The following is a 19,023-nucleotide window of genomic DNA, read 5'->3' as shown; positions in this document are numbered from 1 at the left end:
ACAGTTTGTCTCTGAATAGTTTGTCCTCTAATAAATCAACTGTAAATTTCGGTGTTCCTCACGGTTCCGTTTTAGGACCACTATTGTTTTCACTATATATTTTACCTCTTGGGGATGTCATTCGAAAACATAATGTTAACTTTCACTGCTATGCGGATGACACACAGCTGTACATTTCAATGAAACATGGTGAAGCCCCAAAATTGCCCTCGCTTGAAGCATGTGTTTCAGACATAAGGAAGTGGATGGCTGCAAGCTTTCTACTTTTAAGCTCGGACAAAACAGAGATGCTTGTTCTCGGTCCCAAGAAACAAAGAGATCTTCTGTTGAATCTGACAATTAATCTTAATGGTTGTACAGTCGTCTCAAATAAAACTGCGAAGGACCTCGGCGTTACCCTGGACCCTGATCTCTCTTTTGAAGAACATATCAAGACTGTTTCAAGGACAGCTTTTTTCCATCTACGTAACATTGCAAAAATCAGAAACTTTCTGTCCAAATATTATGCAGAAAAATTAATCCATGCTTTTGTCACTTTTAGGTTAGACTACTGCAATTCTCTACTTTCCGGCTACCTGGATAAAGCACTAAATAAACTTCAGTTAGTGCTAAATACGGCTGCTGGAATCCTGACTAGAACCAAAAAAAAATCATATTACTCCAGTGCCTCCCTACACTGGCTTCATGTCAAGGCAATGGCTGATTTCAAGGTTTTACTGCTAACCTACAAAGCATTACATGGGCTTGCTCCTACCTATCTCTCTGATTTGGTCCTGCCGTACATACCTACACGTACGCTACCTTCACAAGACGCAGGCCATGTAATTGTCCCTAGAATTTCTAAGCAAACAGCTGGAGGCAGGGCTTTCTCCTATAGAGCTCAATTTTTATGGAATGGTCTGCCTACCCATGTGAGAGACGCAAACTCGGTCTCAACCTTTAAATCTTTACTGAAGACTCATCTCTTCAGTGGGTCATATGATTGAGTGTAGTCTGACCCAGGAGTGTGAAGGTGAACGGAAAGGCTCTGGAGCAGCGAACCGCCCTTGCTGTCTCTGCATGGCCAGTTCCCCTCTTTCCACTAGGATTCTCTGCCTCTAACCCTATTACAGGGGCTGAGTCACTGGCTTACTAGGGCTCTTCCATCCCGTCCCTAGGAGGGGTGCGTCACTTGAGTGGGTTGAGTCACTGATGTGATCATCCTGTCTGGGTTGGCGCCCCCCCTTGGGTTGTGCCGTGGCGGAGATCTTTGTGGGCTATACTCGGCATTGTCTCAGGATGGTAAGTTGGTGGTTGAAGATATCCCTCTAGTGGTGTGGGGGCTGTGCTTTGGCAAAGGGGGTGGGGTTATATCGTTCCTGTTTGGCCATGTCTGGGGGTGTCCAGTATTTATGCTGCAGTAGTTTGTGTCGGGGGGCTAGGGTCAGTTTGTTATATCTGGAGTACTTCTCCAGTCCTATCTGGTGTCCTGTGTCAACTTAAGTATGCTCTCTCTGATTCTCTCTCTTTCTTTCTCTCTCTCGGAGGACCTGAGCCCTAGGACCATGCCTCAGGACTACCTGACATGACTCCTTGCTGTCCCCAGTCCACCTGGCCGTGATGCTTATCCAGTTTCAACTGTTCTGCCTGTGATTATTATTATTTGACCATGCTGGTCATTTATAAACATTTGAACATCTTGGCCATGTTCTGTTATAATCTCCACCCGGCACAGCCAGAAGAGGACTGGCCACCCCTCATAGCCTGGTTCCTCTCTAGGTTTCTTCCTAGGTTTTGGCCTTTCTAGTGAGTTATTCCTAGCCACCGTGCTTCTACACCTGCATTGCTTGCTGTTTGGGGTTTTAGGCTGGGTTTCTGTACAGCACTTTAAGATATCAGCTGATGTACGAAGGGCAATATCAATAAATTTGATTTGATTTTGATTTGTGGTGGTTAATTTCTTTACTATCAAATAAGTAGATACAAACTTATCACACAAGTCAGAGTTATACTTAAACTAAATCTTTAATAAGAGCTTTGCAATAGCAATGACTTTCAACTATTCACCATTTCTAATGATCCATTGAGAGTGATAAAACAAAAGTACCAAAGATACAAGATACACCCCTTTCAACCTACATGATGAGCAACAGATACATAGAATGGTCACAAGGTTAAGATTTCTATGAAAGATATCTATAATACATAGCAGACAGCATCTGCTGTGTCAACAGTTTTCATTGTATAGACCAGTGTCTGGCCCTCCTACTCCAAACTGGAACCATCTCTCCCTGGTACGGTATAGAACAGAAACATTAACTCATGTTCTCTGGAATGCTCTTTAGGTTTTATCACCCAAAGACATTGTCAATCTCCTCTGTCAGTGTTATCTCATAGAGGCCCATCCTCAGTAGAACACACAGAATACTCTTTTCTGTTGGGGAATAAACAACAATTATAATGCAATACAAGCATTATAACATAATCTTGCAATTTTCTTGACAATATGCTGGGAATAGGGTGCCATTTGAGATGCCTTCAAGTGTTTTCCTGCTCTGGAAGTCTGCTACAATTACTCTATTATAATATTTGTATATCACAGAAGATGGCGAAAGGCAGGGGCGCAATTTTCACTGGGAATGGGGGGGACGTGATCCACCACATTCTGGGTGCCTTATGGAATATTACATGACAAAAGGGGTCTATATTGAAAACATTCAATTAATTTTTGTCAAATAGTCACAAATATATACATATATTTTTCATGGTACATGTGTCACGTTCGTCATAACAAGGAGACCAAGGCGCGCTGCATGATTGGAATACATTCTTCTTTTATTTAACGAAGAACACTTAAACAAACTAACAACCAATTCAGGCCACCATAGAGCTACAAATGATCTAGACTAACAAACACCCCTAGACATACAAAAACCCTAGACAGGACAAGAACACATACACCCATCCTCGTCACACCCTGACCTGAAAACATAGATAACTAAGGTCAGGGCGTGACAACATGAGACACAGATTCGCACCTGTCTCAATGAGGAGGCCGCAGGGATGCCACGGTCCAAGAATATGGGGATTGTGGCTCAGACGCACAGGGCTTGTCTTTCTCCAGAATGCGCTCTCTCCCGCCATTTCGTGGGTATTCATTGTTTCATAACTTCATTGTGTGCATTGTTTACTATGTCTATCAATTCCCCATTACAAATATCACTAGTAGTAGCCTGCATTTACTGTCAATTCACATAATTACTCATCTGCAATGTCTATTTGGTTACGGTACGTTCTGTTAATGCATTGAATATATTACTATTACAGTAATTGATTTTTCTCAATTTCGGAGTGGACATGTGTTTTGCAGAACTCACAACCTATGATCCACATGTGAGAAACAAGTTTTGGTTTATTCCATTCGATTTACGAGTTTTGTCAATTTATTCATAGTTTTGTGTTTGAATCTCTCCTGTCAATGTTTAGTAAGGACGCGCACTTGTGTCTTTGCTGTCATTAATGTGTTTGACTGTTATTTTATAAAAATCAATTAACTACATTTAATTATTACGCAATAAAAATAACCATTTAACAATTAATTAAGTAGTGATCTGGGACACCACGGAAAAAGTTTATTTAAAGAGTCACCATTTTCCGAATTAACTCTTAAAGATCTCTTACATTAGTCACAGTCAATTCATTAATTCTTATTTAACTCCAGTCTCATTCTGAACATCGTTGACTTCAAATATGCACGAACCCTAGCATAAAGGGTTACTTCCGGCGCCGACAGAGATGGCCGCCTCGCTTCGCGTTCCTAGGAAACTATGCAGTTTTTTGTTTTTTTTACGTGTTATTTCTTACATTAGTACCCCAGGTCATCTTAGGTTTCATTACATACAGTCGAGAAGAACTACTGTATATGAGATCAGCGTCAACTCACCATCAGTACGTCCAAGAATATGTTTTTCGCGACGCGGATCCTGTGTTCTGCCTTGTGTTCTGCCTTACAAACAGGACAACGGAATGGATTGCATGCAGCGACCCAAAAAAACGACTCCGAACGACTCCATGGTGCGATGAAAGAAACATACAGGAACTCAAATCCTTCTGTTCACCTGATTTAGAATTCCTCACAATCAAATGTAGACCGCATTATCTACCAAGAGAATTCTCTTCGATTATAATCACAGCCGTATATATCCCCCCCCAAGCAGACACATCGATGGCTCTGAACGAACTTTATTTAACTCTTTGCAAACTGGAAACCATTTATCCGGAGGCTGCATTCATCGTTGTTGGGGATTTTAACCAGGCTAATCTGAAAACAAGACTCCCTAAATTTTATCAGCATATCGATTGCGCAACCAGGGGCGGAAAAACCTTGGATCACTGTTACTCTAACTTCCGCGACGCATATAAGGCCCTGCCCCGCCCCCCTTTCGGAAAAGCTGACCACGACTCCATTTTGCTGATACCTGCCTACAGACAAAAGCTAAAAAAAGAAGCTCCCACGCTGAGGTCTGTCCAACGCTGGTCCGACCAAGCTGACTCCACACTCCAAGACTGCTTCCATCACGTGGACTGGGACATGTTTCGTATTGCGTCAGATAACAACATTGACGAATACGCTGATTCGGTGTGCGAGTTCATTAGAACGTGCGTTGAAGATGTCGTTCCCATAGCAACGATTAAAACATTCCCTAACCAGAAACCTTGGATTGATGGCAGCATTCGCGTGAAACTGAAAGCGCGAACCACTGCTTTCAATCAGGGCAAGGTGTCTGGTAACATGACTGAATACAAACAATGCAGCTATTCCCTCCGTAAGGCTATCAAACAAGCTAAGCGTCAGTACAGAGACAAAGTAGAATCCCAATTCAACGGATCAGACACAAGAGGGATGTGGCAGGGTCTACAGTCAATCACGGACTACAGGAAGAAATCCAGCCCAGTCACGGACCAGGATGTCTTGCTCCCAGGCAGACTAAATAATTTTTTTGCCCGCTTTGAGGACAATACAGTGCCACTGACACTGCCTGTAACGGAAAAATGCGGTCTCTCCTTCACTGCAGCCGAGGTGAGTACAGCATTTAAACGTGTTAACCCTCGCAAGGCTGCAGGCCCAGACGGCATCCCCAGCCGCGCCCTCAGAGCATGCGCAGACCAGCTGGCTGGTGTGTTTACGGACATATTCAATCAATCCCTATACCAGTCTGCTGTTCCCACATGCTTCAAGAGGGCCACCATTGTTCCTGTTCCCAAGAAAGCTAAGGTAACTGAGCTAAACGACTACCGCCCCGTAGCACTCACTTCCGTCATCATGAAGTGCTTTGAGAGACTAGTCAAGGACCATATCACCTCCACCCTACCTGACACCCTAGACCCACTCCAATTTGCTTACCGCTCAAATAGGTCCACAGACGATGCAATCTCAACCACACTGCACACTGCCCTAACCCATCTGGACAAGAGGAATACCTATGTGAGAATGCTGTTCATCGACTACAGCTCAAGTTTTAAGTTCCTCAGCATACACATCACAGACAAACTGAATTGGTCCACTCACACAGAAAGCATCGTGAAGAAGGCGCAGCAGCGCCTCTTCAACCTCAGGAGGCTGAAAAAATTCGGCTTGTCACCAAAAGCACTCACAAACTTCTACAGATACACAATTGAGAGCATCCTGGCGGGCTGTATCACCGCCTGGTACAGCAACTGCTCCGCCCTCAACCGTAAGGCTCTCCAGAGGGTAGTGAGGTCTGCACAACGCATCACCGGGGGCAAACTACCTGCCCTCCAGGACACCTACACCACCCGATGTTACAGGAAGGCCATAAAGATCATCAAGGACATCAACCACCCAAGCCACTGCCTGTTCACCCCGCTATCATCCAGAAGGCGAGGTCAGTACAGGTGCATCAAAGCTGGGACCGAGAGACTGAAAAACAGCTTCTATCTCATGGCCATCAGACTGTTAAACAGCCACCACTAACATTGAGTGGCTGCTGCCAACACACTGACACTGACTCAAGTCCAGCCACTTTAATAATGGGAATTGATGGGAAATGATGTAAATATATCACTAGCCACTTTAAACAATGCTACCTTATATAATGTTACTTACCCTACATTATTCATCTCATATGCATACGTATATACTGTACTCTATATCATCGACTGCATCCTTATGTAATACATGTATCACTAGCCACTTTAACTATGCCACTTTGTTTACATACTCATCTCATATGTATATACTGTACTCGATACCATCTACTGTATCTTGCCTATGCTGCTCTGTACCATCACTCATTCACATATCCTTATGTACATATTCTTTATCCCCTTACACTGTGTATAAGACAGTAGTTTAGGAATTGTTAGTTAGATTACTTGTTGGTTATTACTGCATTGTCGGAACTAGAAGCACAAGCATTTCGCTACACTCGCATTAACATCTGCTAACCATGTGTATGTGACAAATAAAATTTGATTTGATTTGATTTGATAAATGATGAATCAACAATATACAAATTGGCTTAATTATTTATTTACTAACTAACTAAATAATCACACAGAATGACATAAACACACAAACAGGATAGCTTACACATTGATTACTAACCCGATATGATGGCTTGTTACAAAAATGAAAAGGAAGGGGAATGTTAGAAAGAGCGGGGGAAGAGACAAGAGGCTTCACTATTGCACATACAGCTGATAACTATGCTCATGCAAATGCAAATACTCTGCACATGAATGGCCGCTCATTCGAAAATATTTGCAATATACATATTTACGTGTGTATGTCTTGACCATCTGGGGAGTAATTCGACAGAAATCTCTGGTTTGTCCAGCAGAGATCAAAGTCTTTTGAAGTTGTGGCTTGTTCAGTGGGCTCTGTTATAAAGGGTGAATCAGATGTACCAATGGTCGGTTAATAGGGAAAAGTTCTTTAGAATGGATCTTTCAGAGTGCCACCCGGTGGTTCTTGTCAGTTTTACTAGACTAAGAGTACTTAAACAGCTGCAGACTGAATGTTCCTGTGTAGTCTTCATCTTCTTCACTCAAGAGAGTTTCAGAGAGTTACCATTTTCTGGTCTTGTAGTATTAAAACCATTTGTAATGTATTCAGCTGGAACCACTTCACACACCGGCAGCAACATGGCTTGTTTTGGTCTAAGATGTGAGTTCTTCAGTGAATCCTTTTAAACACTTGGGGGAAAAGGGCGTTCGACTACGTTTGGCATAATGTCTGTAATCACATGGGTGTGGTTACTGACTGGATAAACATTACATGAAAAGCAATGTTCTCACTATCTTCTCACAAATAGGTTCATATTTAATCGCAGGAATTCCACAACATTTGGATGTAAAACTGACAACTTGGAAATATATACATTCAGACATACAGTTATGTTGTTATACCGTCCTTAATGAGATCACAAAACAACTGATCTGACATAATTGTTCTTCGGACCCTTCCAACTCTTTGGAATACAGAAATATTATTCCATTATTCAACCTTTTGATGTTACCGTACTGCAACGTCTCTCTGTGGTAACAAAGGGATTTAACTTCCACTTCTGAAAGAGTGGGAGACAGAATTTTCCTGTAGGTATTTCCGACCATCATAAAACTATGGTGGGAGAGAGAGTGAGAGAGGGGTGGAACTTGGCTCCTATGATCCTTTCCCAAAAGGGCAAGTCATGACACCTGATTACGCATATTGAAGTACGACTAGTTTACCTGGCCTGTGTGCAAATTTAGGCCTATAAATGTGCCCATTTGTTGATGTCTGATAGTATTTCTGATTGCCTTAACTCACCACCACTAATGAGCTGTGGAGCTTCTCAAAGTATTTTTTCATCACCTCAAACAGCAAGTAAACAAAATCTGTTTTTAGAATCAATTGAGAATGACAATAGTTCCTCAAAGTGATAGAACAATATTTCCATCTCTCTCCCTTTTGATAACCACTCGGCATGAAAGGGAAAAATGTAATGCTCTGATCCAGTGGAAACGTCATAAAATACCTGACCCAGTTGATAGTTGATACAATGTTAGAGTTCGTTGAAGACAGGTCGTACCTAGCAAATGTGATTTATAGGATATTTATATTCATCAGGATATTTCTCTGCCTGCAGGTTGCAATGTTTTTATGTGTTGCTTTATGTAGGCTTTTTTTTACATAGTTGGCAGTGGCAATAAAAGTTACTTTTAGATTTGTATCATTTTGTAGAATATAGATTAACCACAGAAAATTATTTTAAGATACAAAGACTATTATAAATGAAATGAAACTGTTCCACGAATACGTGCCTATGAAGATCATAACTGTCTCGCAGGTTGGTAGAAATGGTAAGATAAAAAGGCACATCAGATATGGAAAAATACATGTTTTAAAATCTAGACAGACTGATTGGTCGAAAGAAAAGACTACGCTTGGTTGACCAAGATTTTTGTTGTCGTTGTGTACAGCACTAGTAGAAATGCAGGAAATTAGCATTAGATGCCCCAGAAAATGTAGGGAAGGCCCCCAGACCCCTGCCAGGTTATGTCCTCCCCTACACTTTTAAAACCAAAGTTGCGGAACTTGCGATAGGTATCAAGAAATAGGGCACCATTTAATCTTGCAACAGTTTAGCAGATTTGACCTTTATTTTTGTTGACTTCTGATATGACGAAGTCTCCCTGTTGTGTAAGATCATGTAACTAACGTTTCATATCAATGATTTTATGTGCATTACACTTTCTGAAAACTGCTCTTCGAATCTTCTGGAGGTTAAGTCCATATATTACAGGGTTTAAGACAGGTGGTACAACAAGAAATTGTACGGCCATTGCGTTACGCATATTCAGCGTAATATTTACATTATTCCACCCTTGCAATGTGTCAAACAGGGTAACTGTGATGAAAATAAATATTGTTATTAAATGTGGCACACATGTCTGTGTGAACTTAATCCTTCCCTGAGCTGACTTTACACAATTCCTTACAATCTGACAGTAAGACAATACAATGAAAATCATCTGTAAAACATGAACCGAAATAATACATTTGTTCAAAATCTGATTAATGGTTATGGGTAAACATGCATGTTTCAGTATAGATGGATTGTCACAGAAGATCTTATCAATGCGAGATCCACACAAAGGAAGTCTGACAGTTAAACTAACTGCTATGAGTGCTATAAATAAAGGATAACACCAAGACAATAAAAGTAACTTTCTAACAGTTAAAGATGTCACAATGGTATGATATAGTAGTGGTCTGCATATTGCCACATACCTGTCGTAAGACATCACTGTTAAAGTAGACATTTCACATATGACAGATGCGTATATTACATAGGCTTGAGTCAAACATCCACCATAAGATATCACCTGAACATCTGACTGAAGGTCCAGTAACAACTTGGGGTAGAAACCAGCAGTTCCATACAATCCATTGACACATAAACTACACAGAAAGATATACATGGGCTCATGGAGACCTTTCTCCTGAATGATTGTTATGATCAGTGTCAAATTCACAGTGATGATGAGTAGGTATGTGATAAGAGACAAGATAAAATAGACTGATTTGTTGTTAAATGTCTCTTGTAAGCCAAAGAGATAAAAGAACTTGACTTGGGTTGAGTTCTCCATAGCTTTTGTTAATTTTCTTCCTCTGGTCAATGCAAAAATTCTTAGTCCTTACAAGGCTTCAGTGTGTATGGAGGTGAACAAATTCAAGTGTGAATCATTTAACAAAACTAATTCACATCCTTCCTCAAACTCTTAATTCTCAACAAAAAAGTTCCCAATACTAGCTATACATTATCAGACTTCTGAGGTGTGAAAGAAATAAAAAAACTTGAATCCATGAAATGTCTTCTTGCTTGACAGAGGAGACTGCTCCAAAGACTTGTCCTGTTAGCCTTTAAATACACCATAGTGTATACTCACATGGGATTGGTTGCGTCATTGCTTGGTATGGCAACTGCTTGGCCTTTGACCGCAAAGCATTACAGGGGGTAGTGCCTTGAATTCGGAAGTTATGTGTCGGACATTATCGATGAGGCATTCAATGACCACAAGGAGAGGTTGCATGATGGTCAAGTGGATGTCACATGATGGTCATTTTCAGGACGTTCTCGGGACTTGTCTAGTTCCCTCTAAGTTACTATGATGTTACTGAGGATCATATCAGGAATTTCTCAGGACTAAATTAGGACATTGTGTGATCAAATCAAATCAAATTGTATGAGTCACATGCGCCGAATACAACAGTGAAATGCTTACTTACAAGCCCATAACCAACAATGCAGTTAAAAAAATATGAATAAGAATAAGAAATAGAAGGAACAAGTCATTTAAGAACAGCAGTAAAACAGTAATGAGACTATATACAGGGGGTACCGGTACAGAGTCAAGGGAGGTAAGGGAGGTAAAATGTGCATGTAGGTAGAGTTATTAAAGTGACTATGCATAGATAATAACAATGTAGCAGCGGTGTAAGGGGGGGGAATGCAAATAGTCTGGGTAGCCATTTGATTAGATGTTCAAGAGTAATTTGGCTTGGGGGTAGAAGCTGTCTAGAAGCCTCTTGGACCTAGACATGGTGCTCCGATACCACCTGCCATGCGGTAGCAGAGAGAACAGTCTATGACTAGGGTGGCTGGAGTCTTTGACAAATTTTGGGCCTTGACAAATTTTGGGTACGTACGACCCTCTGTAGTGCCTTGTGGTCGGAGGCCTAGCAGTTGCCATACCAGGCAGTGATGCAACCAGTGAGGATTCTCTCAATGGTGCAGCTGTAGAACCTTTTGAGGATCTGAGGACACATGCAAAATCATTTCAGTTTCCTGAGGGGGAATAGGTTTTGTCGTGCCCTCTTCACTACTGGTTTGGTGTGCTGGGACCATGTTAGTTTTGTTAGTGATGTGGACACCAAGAAACTTAAAGCTCTTAATCTGCTCCATTACAGCCCCATCAATGAGGATGGGGGAGTGCTCTGTCCTCCTTTTCCTGTAGTCCAAAATCATCTCCTTTGTATTGATCACGTTGAGGGAGAGATTGATGTCCTGACACCACATGGCCACGTCTCTGACCTTCTCCCTATAGGCTGTCTCATTGTTGTCTGTGATCAGACCTACCACTGTTGTGTCATCGGCAAACTTGATGATATTGGAGTCATTCCTGGCCGTGCAGTCATGAGTGAACAGGGAGTACAGGAGGGGACTGAGCACGCACCCCTGAGGGGCCCATGTTGAGGATCAGTGTGGCAGATGTGTTATTTCCTACCTTTACCACCTGGGGCCGGCCCGTCAGGAAGTCCAGTTTCAGAGGGAGGTGTTTAGTCCCAGGGTCCTTAGCTTTTTGATGAGTTTTGAGGGAACTATGACTTTGAACTCTGGGCTGTAGTCAATGAATAGCATTCTTACATAGGTGTTGCTTTTTTCCAAGTGTGAAAGGGCAGTGTGGAGTACAATAGAGATTGCATCATCTGTCAATCTGTTAGGGCAGTATGCAAATTGCTGTGGGTTTAGGATTTCTGGGATAATGGTGTTGTGAGCCAAGACCAGCCTTTTAAAACACTGCTACAGGTCGCTGGTCATTTAGGCAGGTTACTAGTGTTCTCGGGCAAAGGGTCCCAAGGCAACGTCCCTGCAAGCAAAAAAGTTAGGACATCCCTGGAACGTCACAAAATGGTCATCTAAAGTTGTCAGGATGTTGTGTTATGGGCTGCTGGAGGATGTCTAGCTCCCGGTTTGTCCGGGGACGTTTTTGGGATGTTGTGAAATGGTACCCTGGAATTCTAGTTCCCAGATTGTCCCAGGGATGTCCCTGAGTATTTTTAAGACGTTCTTGGGAAGTTGTCATGGTCCACTTGAGGTTTTTGCCACGAGATGGTCCCAGGTGTCCCAAACCATTATAAAATCAATGGTATGGGGGTTCAGGTAAGTGGTACGCTGGACAGCTAAAAATAGTTTTCAAATTTTTGACAGGATTACTTAGAACTGACTTTTCATTATGACCCCACCTGGGATTTGAACTTGGGGTATACTGATGTTTCTGATTTGCCACAAAAGTCCCCCCTCTGCACATTCATTACCTATAATACATCCCTGCGCAGCAAAACAGCGCCAGCTCCAAAGTCATTTTAGTTATCTGCATAACATATACCTGGAGATTCAGGAAGCGGGTACAGAATGTGAGTTTAATAATAATAAACATGAAGAAAATACTAAACAGGAGAAGTGTACTGAACGTAACAAAATCCCAAAATGCCTGATGAGGGCTATATGAAGGGAGAGTAATCAGGTTGGTGATGATGTCCAGATGTGCTTAACGATTGGGAGCAGGTGTGCGCAATGATTGTTGCCAGGACTGGTGGCTAGTAGACCGGCGATGTCGAGCTGACCGTGGCCCCTAAGGCAAGGAGCAGGCCAGTCTGGACAGCAGAGATGGAAATCCGGATGATGTTGGGGTCCAGGATGTGGACCCAAGAGCACTCCTCAGGAACGTACCCCTCTCAGTCTACCAGGTACTGGAGCCAACCTCCATGACATCAGGAGTCCACGAGGGGCTTAACAACATAGGCGGGGGTCCCCTCGATGTCCAGGGGAGGGGAGGGGTGTTGCAGGGGACGGCGTCATCCAGGGGACCAGGAATCACCAGCCTGAGGGAAACATGAAAGCAAGGTGAGACAGGCAGTTGGTGGAGAGTTCTAAATGATAGGTTACCACATTGACCCTCCGGAGGACCTTGAAGGGGCCCAGAAACCGGGGGCTCAGCTTCCGGCAGGACAGGCAGAGAGGGAGGTTCCTGATGGAGAGCCAGATGCGATGGAGCACGGGAGGCTCACCGCGGCGGCGGTCCACCAGAACCTTCTGAAGGTGGGCTGGAGCCTCATGTGAGCGGCGTTCCACACCTCTGCTCACCGCAACCACTTGTCAACTGCATGGGGCTGCGGTCTGGCTCAGAGTCCTCGGAGGCAAGGCCAGCTGATATCCCAGACCCGCACTGGAAAGGAGATCACTCACAGAATGAGCAGTATGGCTGGTGGTATTGTCATGCTGGAGGGTCATGTCACAATGAGCCTGCAGGAAGGGTACCACATGAGGGAGGAGGATGTCTTCCCTGTAACACACAGTGTTGAGATTGCCTGCAATGACAACAAGCTCAGTCTGAGGATGCTGTGGCACACCGCCCCAGACCATGACGGACCCGCCACCTCCAAATCTATCCCACTCCAGAGTATAGGCCTGGGTGTAACATTCATTCCTTTGATGATAAACGTGAATCCGACCATCACCCCTGAAGAGACAAAACCGCGACTCGTCAGTGAAGAGCACATTTTGCCAGTCCCGACTGGTCCAGCGATGGTGGGTTACTGCCCATAAGTGACCTTGTTGCCGGTGATGTCTGGTGAGGACCTGCCTTACAACATGACTACAAGCCCTCAGTCCAGCCTCTCTCAGCCTGTTGCAGACAGACTGAGTACTCATGGGAGGGATGTGCATTCCTGGGGTAACTCGGGCAGTTGTTGTTGCCATCCTGCACCTGTCCCGCAGGTGTGATGTTTGGATGTACCGATCCTGTGCAGGTGTTGTTACACGTGGTCTCCCATGGCGATGACGAACAGCTGTCGTCCGTCTCCCTGTAGCGCTTTCTTAGTCATCTCACAATATGAACATTGCAATTTACATCTGCAGTCGTCATGCCTCCTTGCAGCATGCCTAAGGCACGTTCACGCAGATGAGCAGGGACCCTGGGCATCTTTCTTTTGGTGTTTTTCAGAGTCAGTAGAAAGACCTTTATAGTGTCTTAAGTTTTTTCATAATTGTGACCTTCAATGCCTACCGTCTGTAAGCTGTTACTGTCTTAACGACCGTTTTACTGGTGCATGTTCATTAGTTGTTTATGGTTCATTGAACAAGCATGGGAAACAGTGTTGAAACCCTTTACAATGAAGATCTGTGAAGTTATTTGGATTTTTACAAATTATCTTTGAAAGACAGGGACGTTTCTTTTTTTGCTGAGTTTATATACTATATACTGCTATATACAGCTATTTTCATTTAGTTGGCCAGCCAAACACCTGAATCTGTCATTAACAACAAATGAGAGGGTCAAAGTCTTTTCTGACGAAGGTCATTGATAGCAAAACATCATGATTTTAATTAAATTAAATTTGATTAATTTATTGATTTAGATTTTAGATTTATTGATTTAGATTGATTGATTTAGATTTTTAGATAAAGTACCAAGCTTTTAATTGTTTTCCTTCCTAATGTCTTAATTACACATGAACATTGTTAATATATCTTTACGTAAAATTAAGTATGTTGCATATTTTAGATCAACAAGAAAAATATGTTGATACACACAAGTGCATCACTACAATACCTTTAGCGTAGGGCAGGAACTTTACTGTTGAACATCTATACAACTTTATTCCGAATCTTAGTGAGTTTCATTCCGTATATGATAAGGTTCACAAGAGGCACAACTAGGAACTCCACTGCCATGATATTCCTCAGGGCCAGCAGGCTGGTGTTGCTGCCGCAGCGAGCGTACATCCCATCCAAGGTCATGGATATGGTGAAGTTAGTCAGCATGATTAGATGAGGTCTGCATGAACTTCCTCCTCTCCGCCCGGGAACGCATAGGAAATCAGGACGAGTAATGTTTGAGAGACGTGAGAAAACCTGACAATGAAGAAGCAGAGGTTGGTCAGAGTGGTGTCCACACACGAGGGCTTCACGACTGCCCAGTTTGAGCAGTAGAGTTTATTGCCGTAGACGCCACAGAGGGGTAACCCATCCCAATGCTATTTTCTAGCCATGAAAAAAGCCACGTAAGAAAAAGCAGTGTCCATACTTTTCGAGTGGTCATGATAAAGTGGTATTGTAACGGCTTGCAGATGGCAACATACCTGTCATATGTCATCACTGTCAAGCTGGTGAATTCACAGAAAGCATAGGAGTAGATGACATATCTGGGTTAGGCACCCAATGTACATGAGAGTCAAATAAAAGGTCATGAAGTATCTTCGGGTAGAAAGCTGAAATGCCATAGATACCATTAATACACAGATTACAGAGGAATAAATACAACATTTTCTACAGAAAAATGTTAACAATCAGTGTCAGATTGACAAAAATGGTGAAGAGGTATAGGATGAGAGTCAATCTGAAGTAAATATGCCACGTCCAGTCCATGCAGCACAAACACTATCTCCTGGGTGGAGTTTAATACCATTTTTTGGGGCACTTTGCTACATTTTGAACATAACTTGTTGAGAGCATGGCCGTATTTCTAATTGGAAATTTGGACCACATGGGTTAATTTTTCTTTGTCTTTAAAGGCTTTCCACAAAATGCTCAGATCAGAACTGTTCCTCCTTTAAAAGTGTTGAGCTTGCACCGTGGGACTTAGAGGTACCCAGCGTCACGGCTTCATTGCAAACGTATGTGCATATTGAGGTCATGAATTTAATTTACGAATATCGCTATTTAGCAAGTTATCTGACTAGCTAACATTAGCCAGTTAGCAAGTGTTAGAAGAATTCATTTGTAATTTGTGTTGTTAAATGTTTTAGGAACTCCTGAGAAAACCAGCAAACCAGGCTGTCGTCATGTGAAACAGTGGCTGTAAAGAATCTAGCTCGCTAAAGCATTTACTGAAAATGGAATGTACAATTGTGACATACAGTTATTTTTTTAGTAATAAAGTAATTACTTTTCAAACAAGTTACCTTACATGTTATATTGGCTGACAATTTGTTAGCTACGCTGTCCTTACGAACTACATAGCATATCAATACAGCAGTATATACCAGCATGTTAGCTAGCTACCCAACGTTAGTAGTTATACATCAAACTTGCCAGTATATTAACTATAGGCTATCTAACTACCCAACTTTTGACTTTATTATTCTTGTCATTCTTAGCTTAGCTAAATGGTATAGTTTTTGTGCTTTCTCAATGGACATTTGGGTGTTTTCGTAAATTCGCTCTGGCTCTCTATAGGCTGGACAGTAGAACGAGTCAAAATTTACCCAAGGCTGAAAAACGGCTTAAGAACGTTTGCTAAACTGGAACGCTAGAGCGAGCCCATAGCAAATTAATGGAATCGAATGTTCGCGGAGCCTGTTTTGACTGGAGTGATGCTTAGAATTAAAAATGTGTCCCTTTTTATTTTACCGCTACAATCTGTTCGTAGTACGAAACTGGAAAAAAACGACTTGTGTAGAAAGTAAATATCCGCACCTCAATGGTGTCAACTGTGCTTGTCTGTGTTCTGAAATAGTAGGGGAAAATAAAAACTTTGGACTATTTCTGGTCTCACGATCGATGACGAACGAGCTCGCTGCCCAGACTTACATAATGACAAAGAAGAGATTCCTGATTAAAATGGTGACCGTGTAACAGTTTTGCTTTCATCCCTCTCCTCGCTCCTTCCTGGGCTAGAACCAGGGACCCTCTACACACATAGACAACAGCCACCCTCGAACCATCATTCGCCATCGCTCCACAAATGCAACCTTCCGGTTACTAGTCCAACACTCTAACCACTAGGCTACCCTGCCACCCCAGTGTTGTTTACATTTTGTTGTTTACATTTGAGCTATAAAACAATGTGAGCAGGTCTCATTGCCAACAATAGCGAAGGAGGCATTGTGACATTGAACAATAAGCTTGGAATAGAATGTTCGGAAGGTGAGTTGGTGCCACAGTGCTCATTAGATCTAATAGGAGCTGGCAGGGTGAAAAATAGACCTGAGGCCTGTTTTTTCGCGATTACTTCAAAACGACAGCAAGCAGCTGGGAAATATGGTCATATTATGAAACTGGGCTCCACGGCGGATGCAATGAACTCATTTTTTAATCAGAAAAGAACGTTGTTAAAAATTTCATGTGTCCAGCCTACTATCTACACAGATTTCAGAGCACACTCGTCTGAGTGTACCAGAGCGCAAAATAATTACTTTATGAGCACTCAACACCCTTTGAATATGGCCGGTGTAAGTAAATGGTCGGAGTGATCTCATTTGTGTCTGGAAGTAGCTAGCCAACGTTAGCTTGGGTGCTTGACTTCCGTTGTAAGGCCAGAACACTCAAAACACATCTGCCCGAATTTTACAATCTGACAATATTTCTCTCAATGGAAACACCATGATATTAATCAAATGAATTGAGCCAAATTTCTTAAAATCAATCCCATATACTATGTTATTAAAAAAATGGTTTTAATGCCAATACGGAACACTATCAAATGAGTCTCAAAGATGCCCCCTGGTGACAAACTAGCAATAACTTGCAGAAACAGAAGAAATGGCTGAGAATTAAATGACGTGTCACAGAATGCTGCAGCATCAGGCAGGGTGTGCCGCAGTATGACGCAACTTTTAAAGGAGGAACAACTGTACATACTAATATGACCCCACTATGGAAAGGGGAGACTCTCATGAACTCGATGGCGTTCTCTGTTTTGCTCAGTGTCACGGGACTCATCTGAAGGTAACCCATACAAAAGAATGGAAGTATGGAGGTAGTTTTGTGCCAACAAAAATAAGGGGTTATACATGTGTCCAAAAAAACACAAATATTTCCTTAGCTATTTTATATCTCCTAGATATATACCTGACACTTCAAAACCTTATTCGTTGTGATTTATTTTTGGATTGTCTTTTTGGACATTTATGAATGTGTTATTAATTGCGTTTTGATGGGCTGTAGTAATAAAGGCCAAATTCTAAATTTTATCAAATAATTTGTCAATATTTATTTTTCAAATACCTAAAGATCCTACAGCTGTAGTACACAGGCCTGACTAATATTAGGCTTAGGGATGACTGAAACACAATACCCTTATGCCTGCAACTTGACAGATGGCCACTTGTTTTAGTTTTGCTGGAAATTGCAATCATTACAAAGACAACTCATTTGTGATTTCAGTGTTTTGAAATGCACTCTATTTATATGGGAATTTCTTCAAGGGAAGGTAAAACATTATATGTAATATTGTGTGTTTGAGATATAACATAGTGCATACCACATAGAAACGCAGAGACATTGGGATGTTAAGTAACGACTTGAAGGCCTGTTCATTATCCTCATGCCTTAGGGTATGTAGAAGCTGGTCAATTGAGCAGGAAAACATGTTCACTGTATTTGTTTGGCTGTCAGTCTTCAGAAAACAGGTCATTAGTCCACTGTATCTCTTAATTCCCTTGAAAACCTTAAAGCAACACCTACCTGTGAGATCAGAGAGAATGAAACAACAACAAAGGTTGGCCTTGGTTACCGTCTCTTGTCTCTTGTTAGGCCAATTGAAGGGTTAGTCCCAGGGAGGTTTACAGTGGCATTAGTCTTAATGGCCTCCCTTCAGACTGGTCTGATGTGAATGATGCAACAATATTGAACCTAGCCTAACAAGAAGTTGGTTGCAGCGGAAAGATACTGCAAACACATATTGTTGATCATACTATGTTGACCTGTGGCCTGTGAGTGAAAATTATGATAAGGTCAAGAATATGTAAAGTGGTGATAGCTTCTCAAGCTTGATCTATCTGCTAGGAGAATAAAAATAGAGACAATTTCAACCAATGTGTTGAACTTTGGCTTGAACTGTGTGTCATCAAAAAGCTCTGTCACAAATACGTAGTAGGGAAATTGGCATGTTCAGATATCTTGTACGTTAACATATACACCTCAACTATAAAGATTATTATAATCTATTCTTACACAATTATCATTGCAGTTTTCCTAAATGTAACCAAATCTGGACAAACTGAAGCGATGACAACATGCTTCCCACATGTAGTAACTTTAAAAAAATGTTATACTTGCTCGTTAATTTGAGCTGTTCCACAGCAGATTTGATATTGAGTCATATATCACACCAAATTGGGGTGAAACTATCTGTATTTCTTTATTATTTCACCTGCTGTAAATTCAATCAACTATGAAGATAGAACACAAAAGATTGTCATTGCAATACAGAGCAAAATATTTGTATATTGTGGATGATACATTTTTTTATTTG

General features: G+C 41.9%; 1 protein-coding gene and 1 pseudogene across 1 annotated transcript; both read right to left on the bottom strand.

The window, feature by feature from the left end:
• Window positions 1-8,697: 8,697 nt before the first annotated feature.
• LOC135553387 (olfactory receptor 6N1-like) lies at window positions 8,698-9,633 on the bottom strand. The gene has a single exon (XM_064985526.1). The coding sequence runs from the start codon at window positions 9,631-9,633 to the stop codon at window positions 8,698-8,700; it is 936 nt and encodes a 311-aa protein (XP_064841598.1).
• Window positions 9,634-14,381: 4,748 nt separating this feature from the next.
• Window positions 14,382-15,234, bottom strand: LOC135553386 (olfactory receptor 4S1-like; annotated as a pseudogene).
• Between the last annotated feature and the right edge of the window lie 3,789 nt (window positions 15,235-19,023).

This window comes from Oncorhynchus masou, chromosome 13 (assembly GCF_036934945.1).
Source record: "Oncorhynchus masou masou isolate Uvic2021 chromosome 13, UVic_Omas_1.1, whole genome shotgun sequence".
Taxonomy (NCBI): domain Eukaryota; kingdom Metazoa; phylum Chordata; class Actinopteri; order Salmoniformes; family Salmonidae; genus Oncorhynchus; species Oncorhynchus masou.
This window is presented reverse-complemented; position numbering and strand designations above follow the sequence as displayed.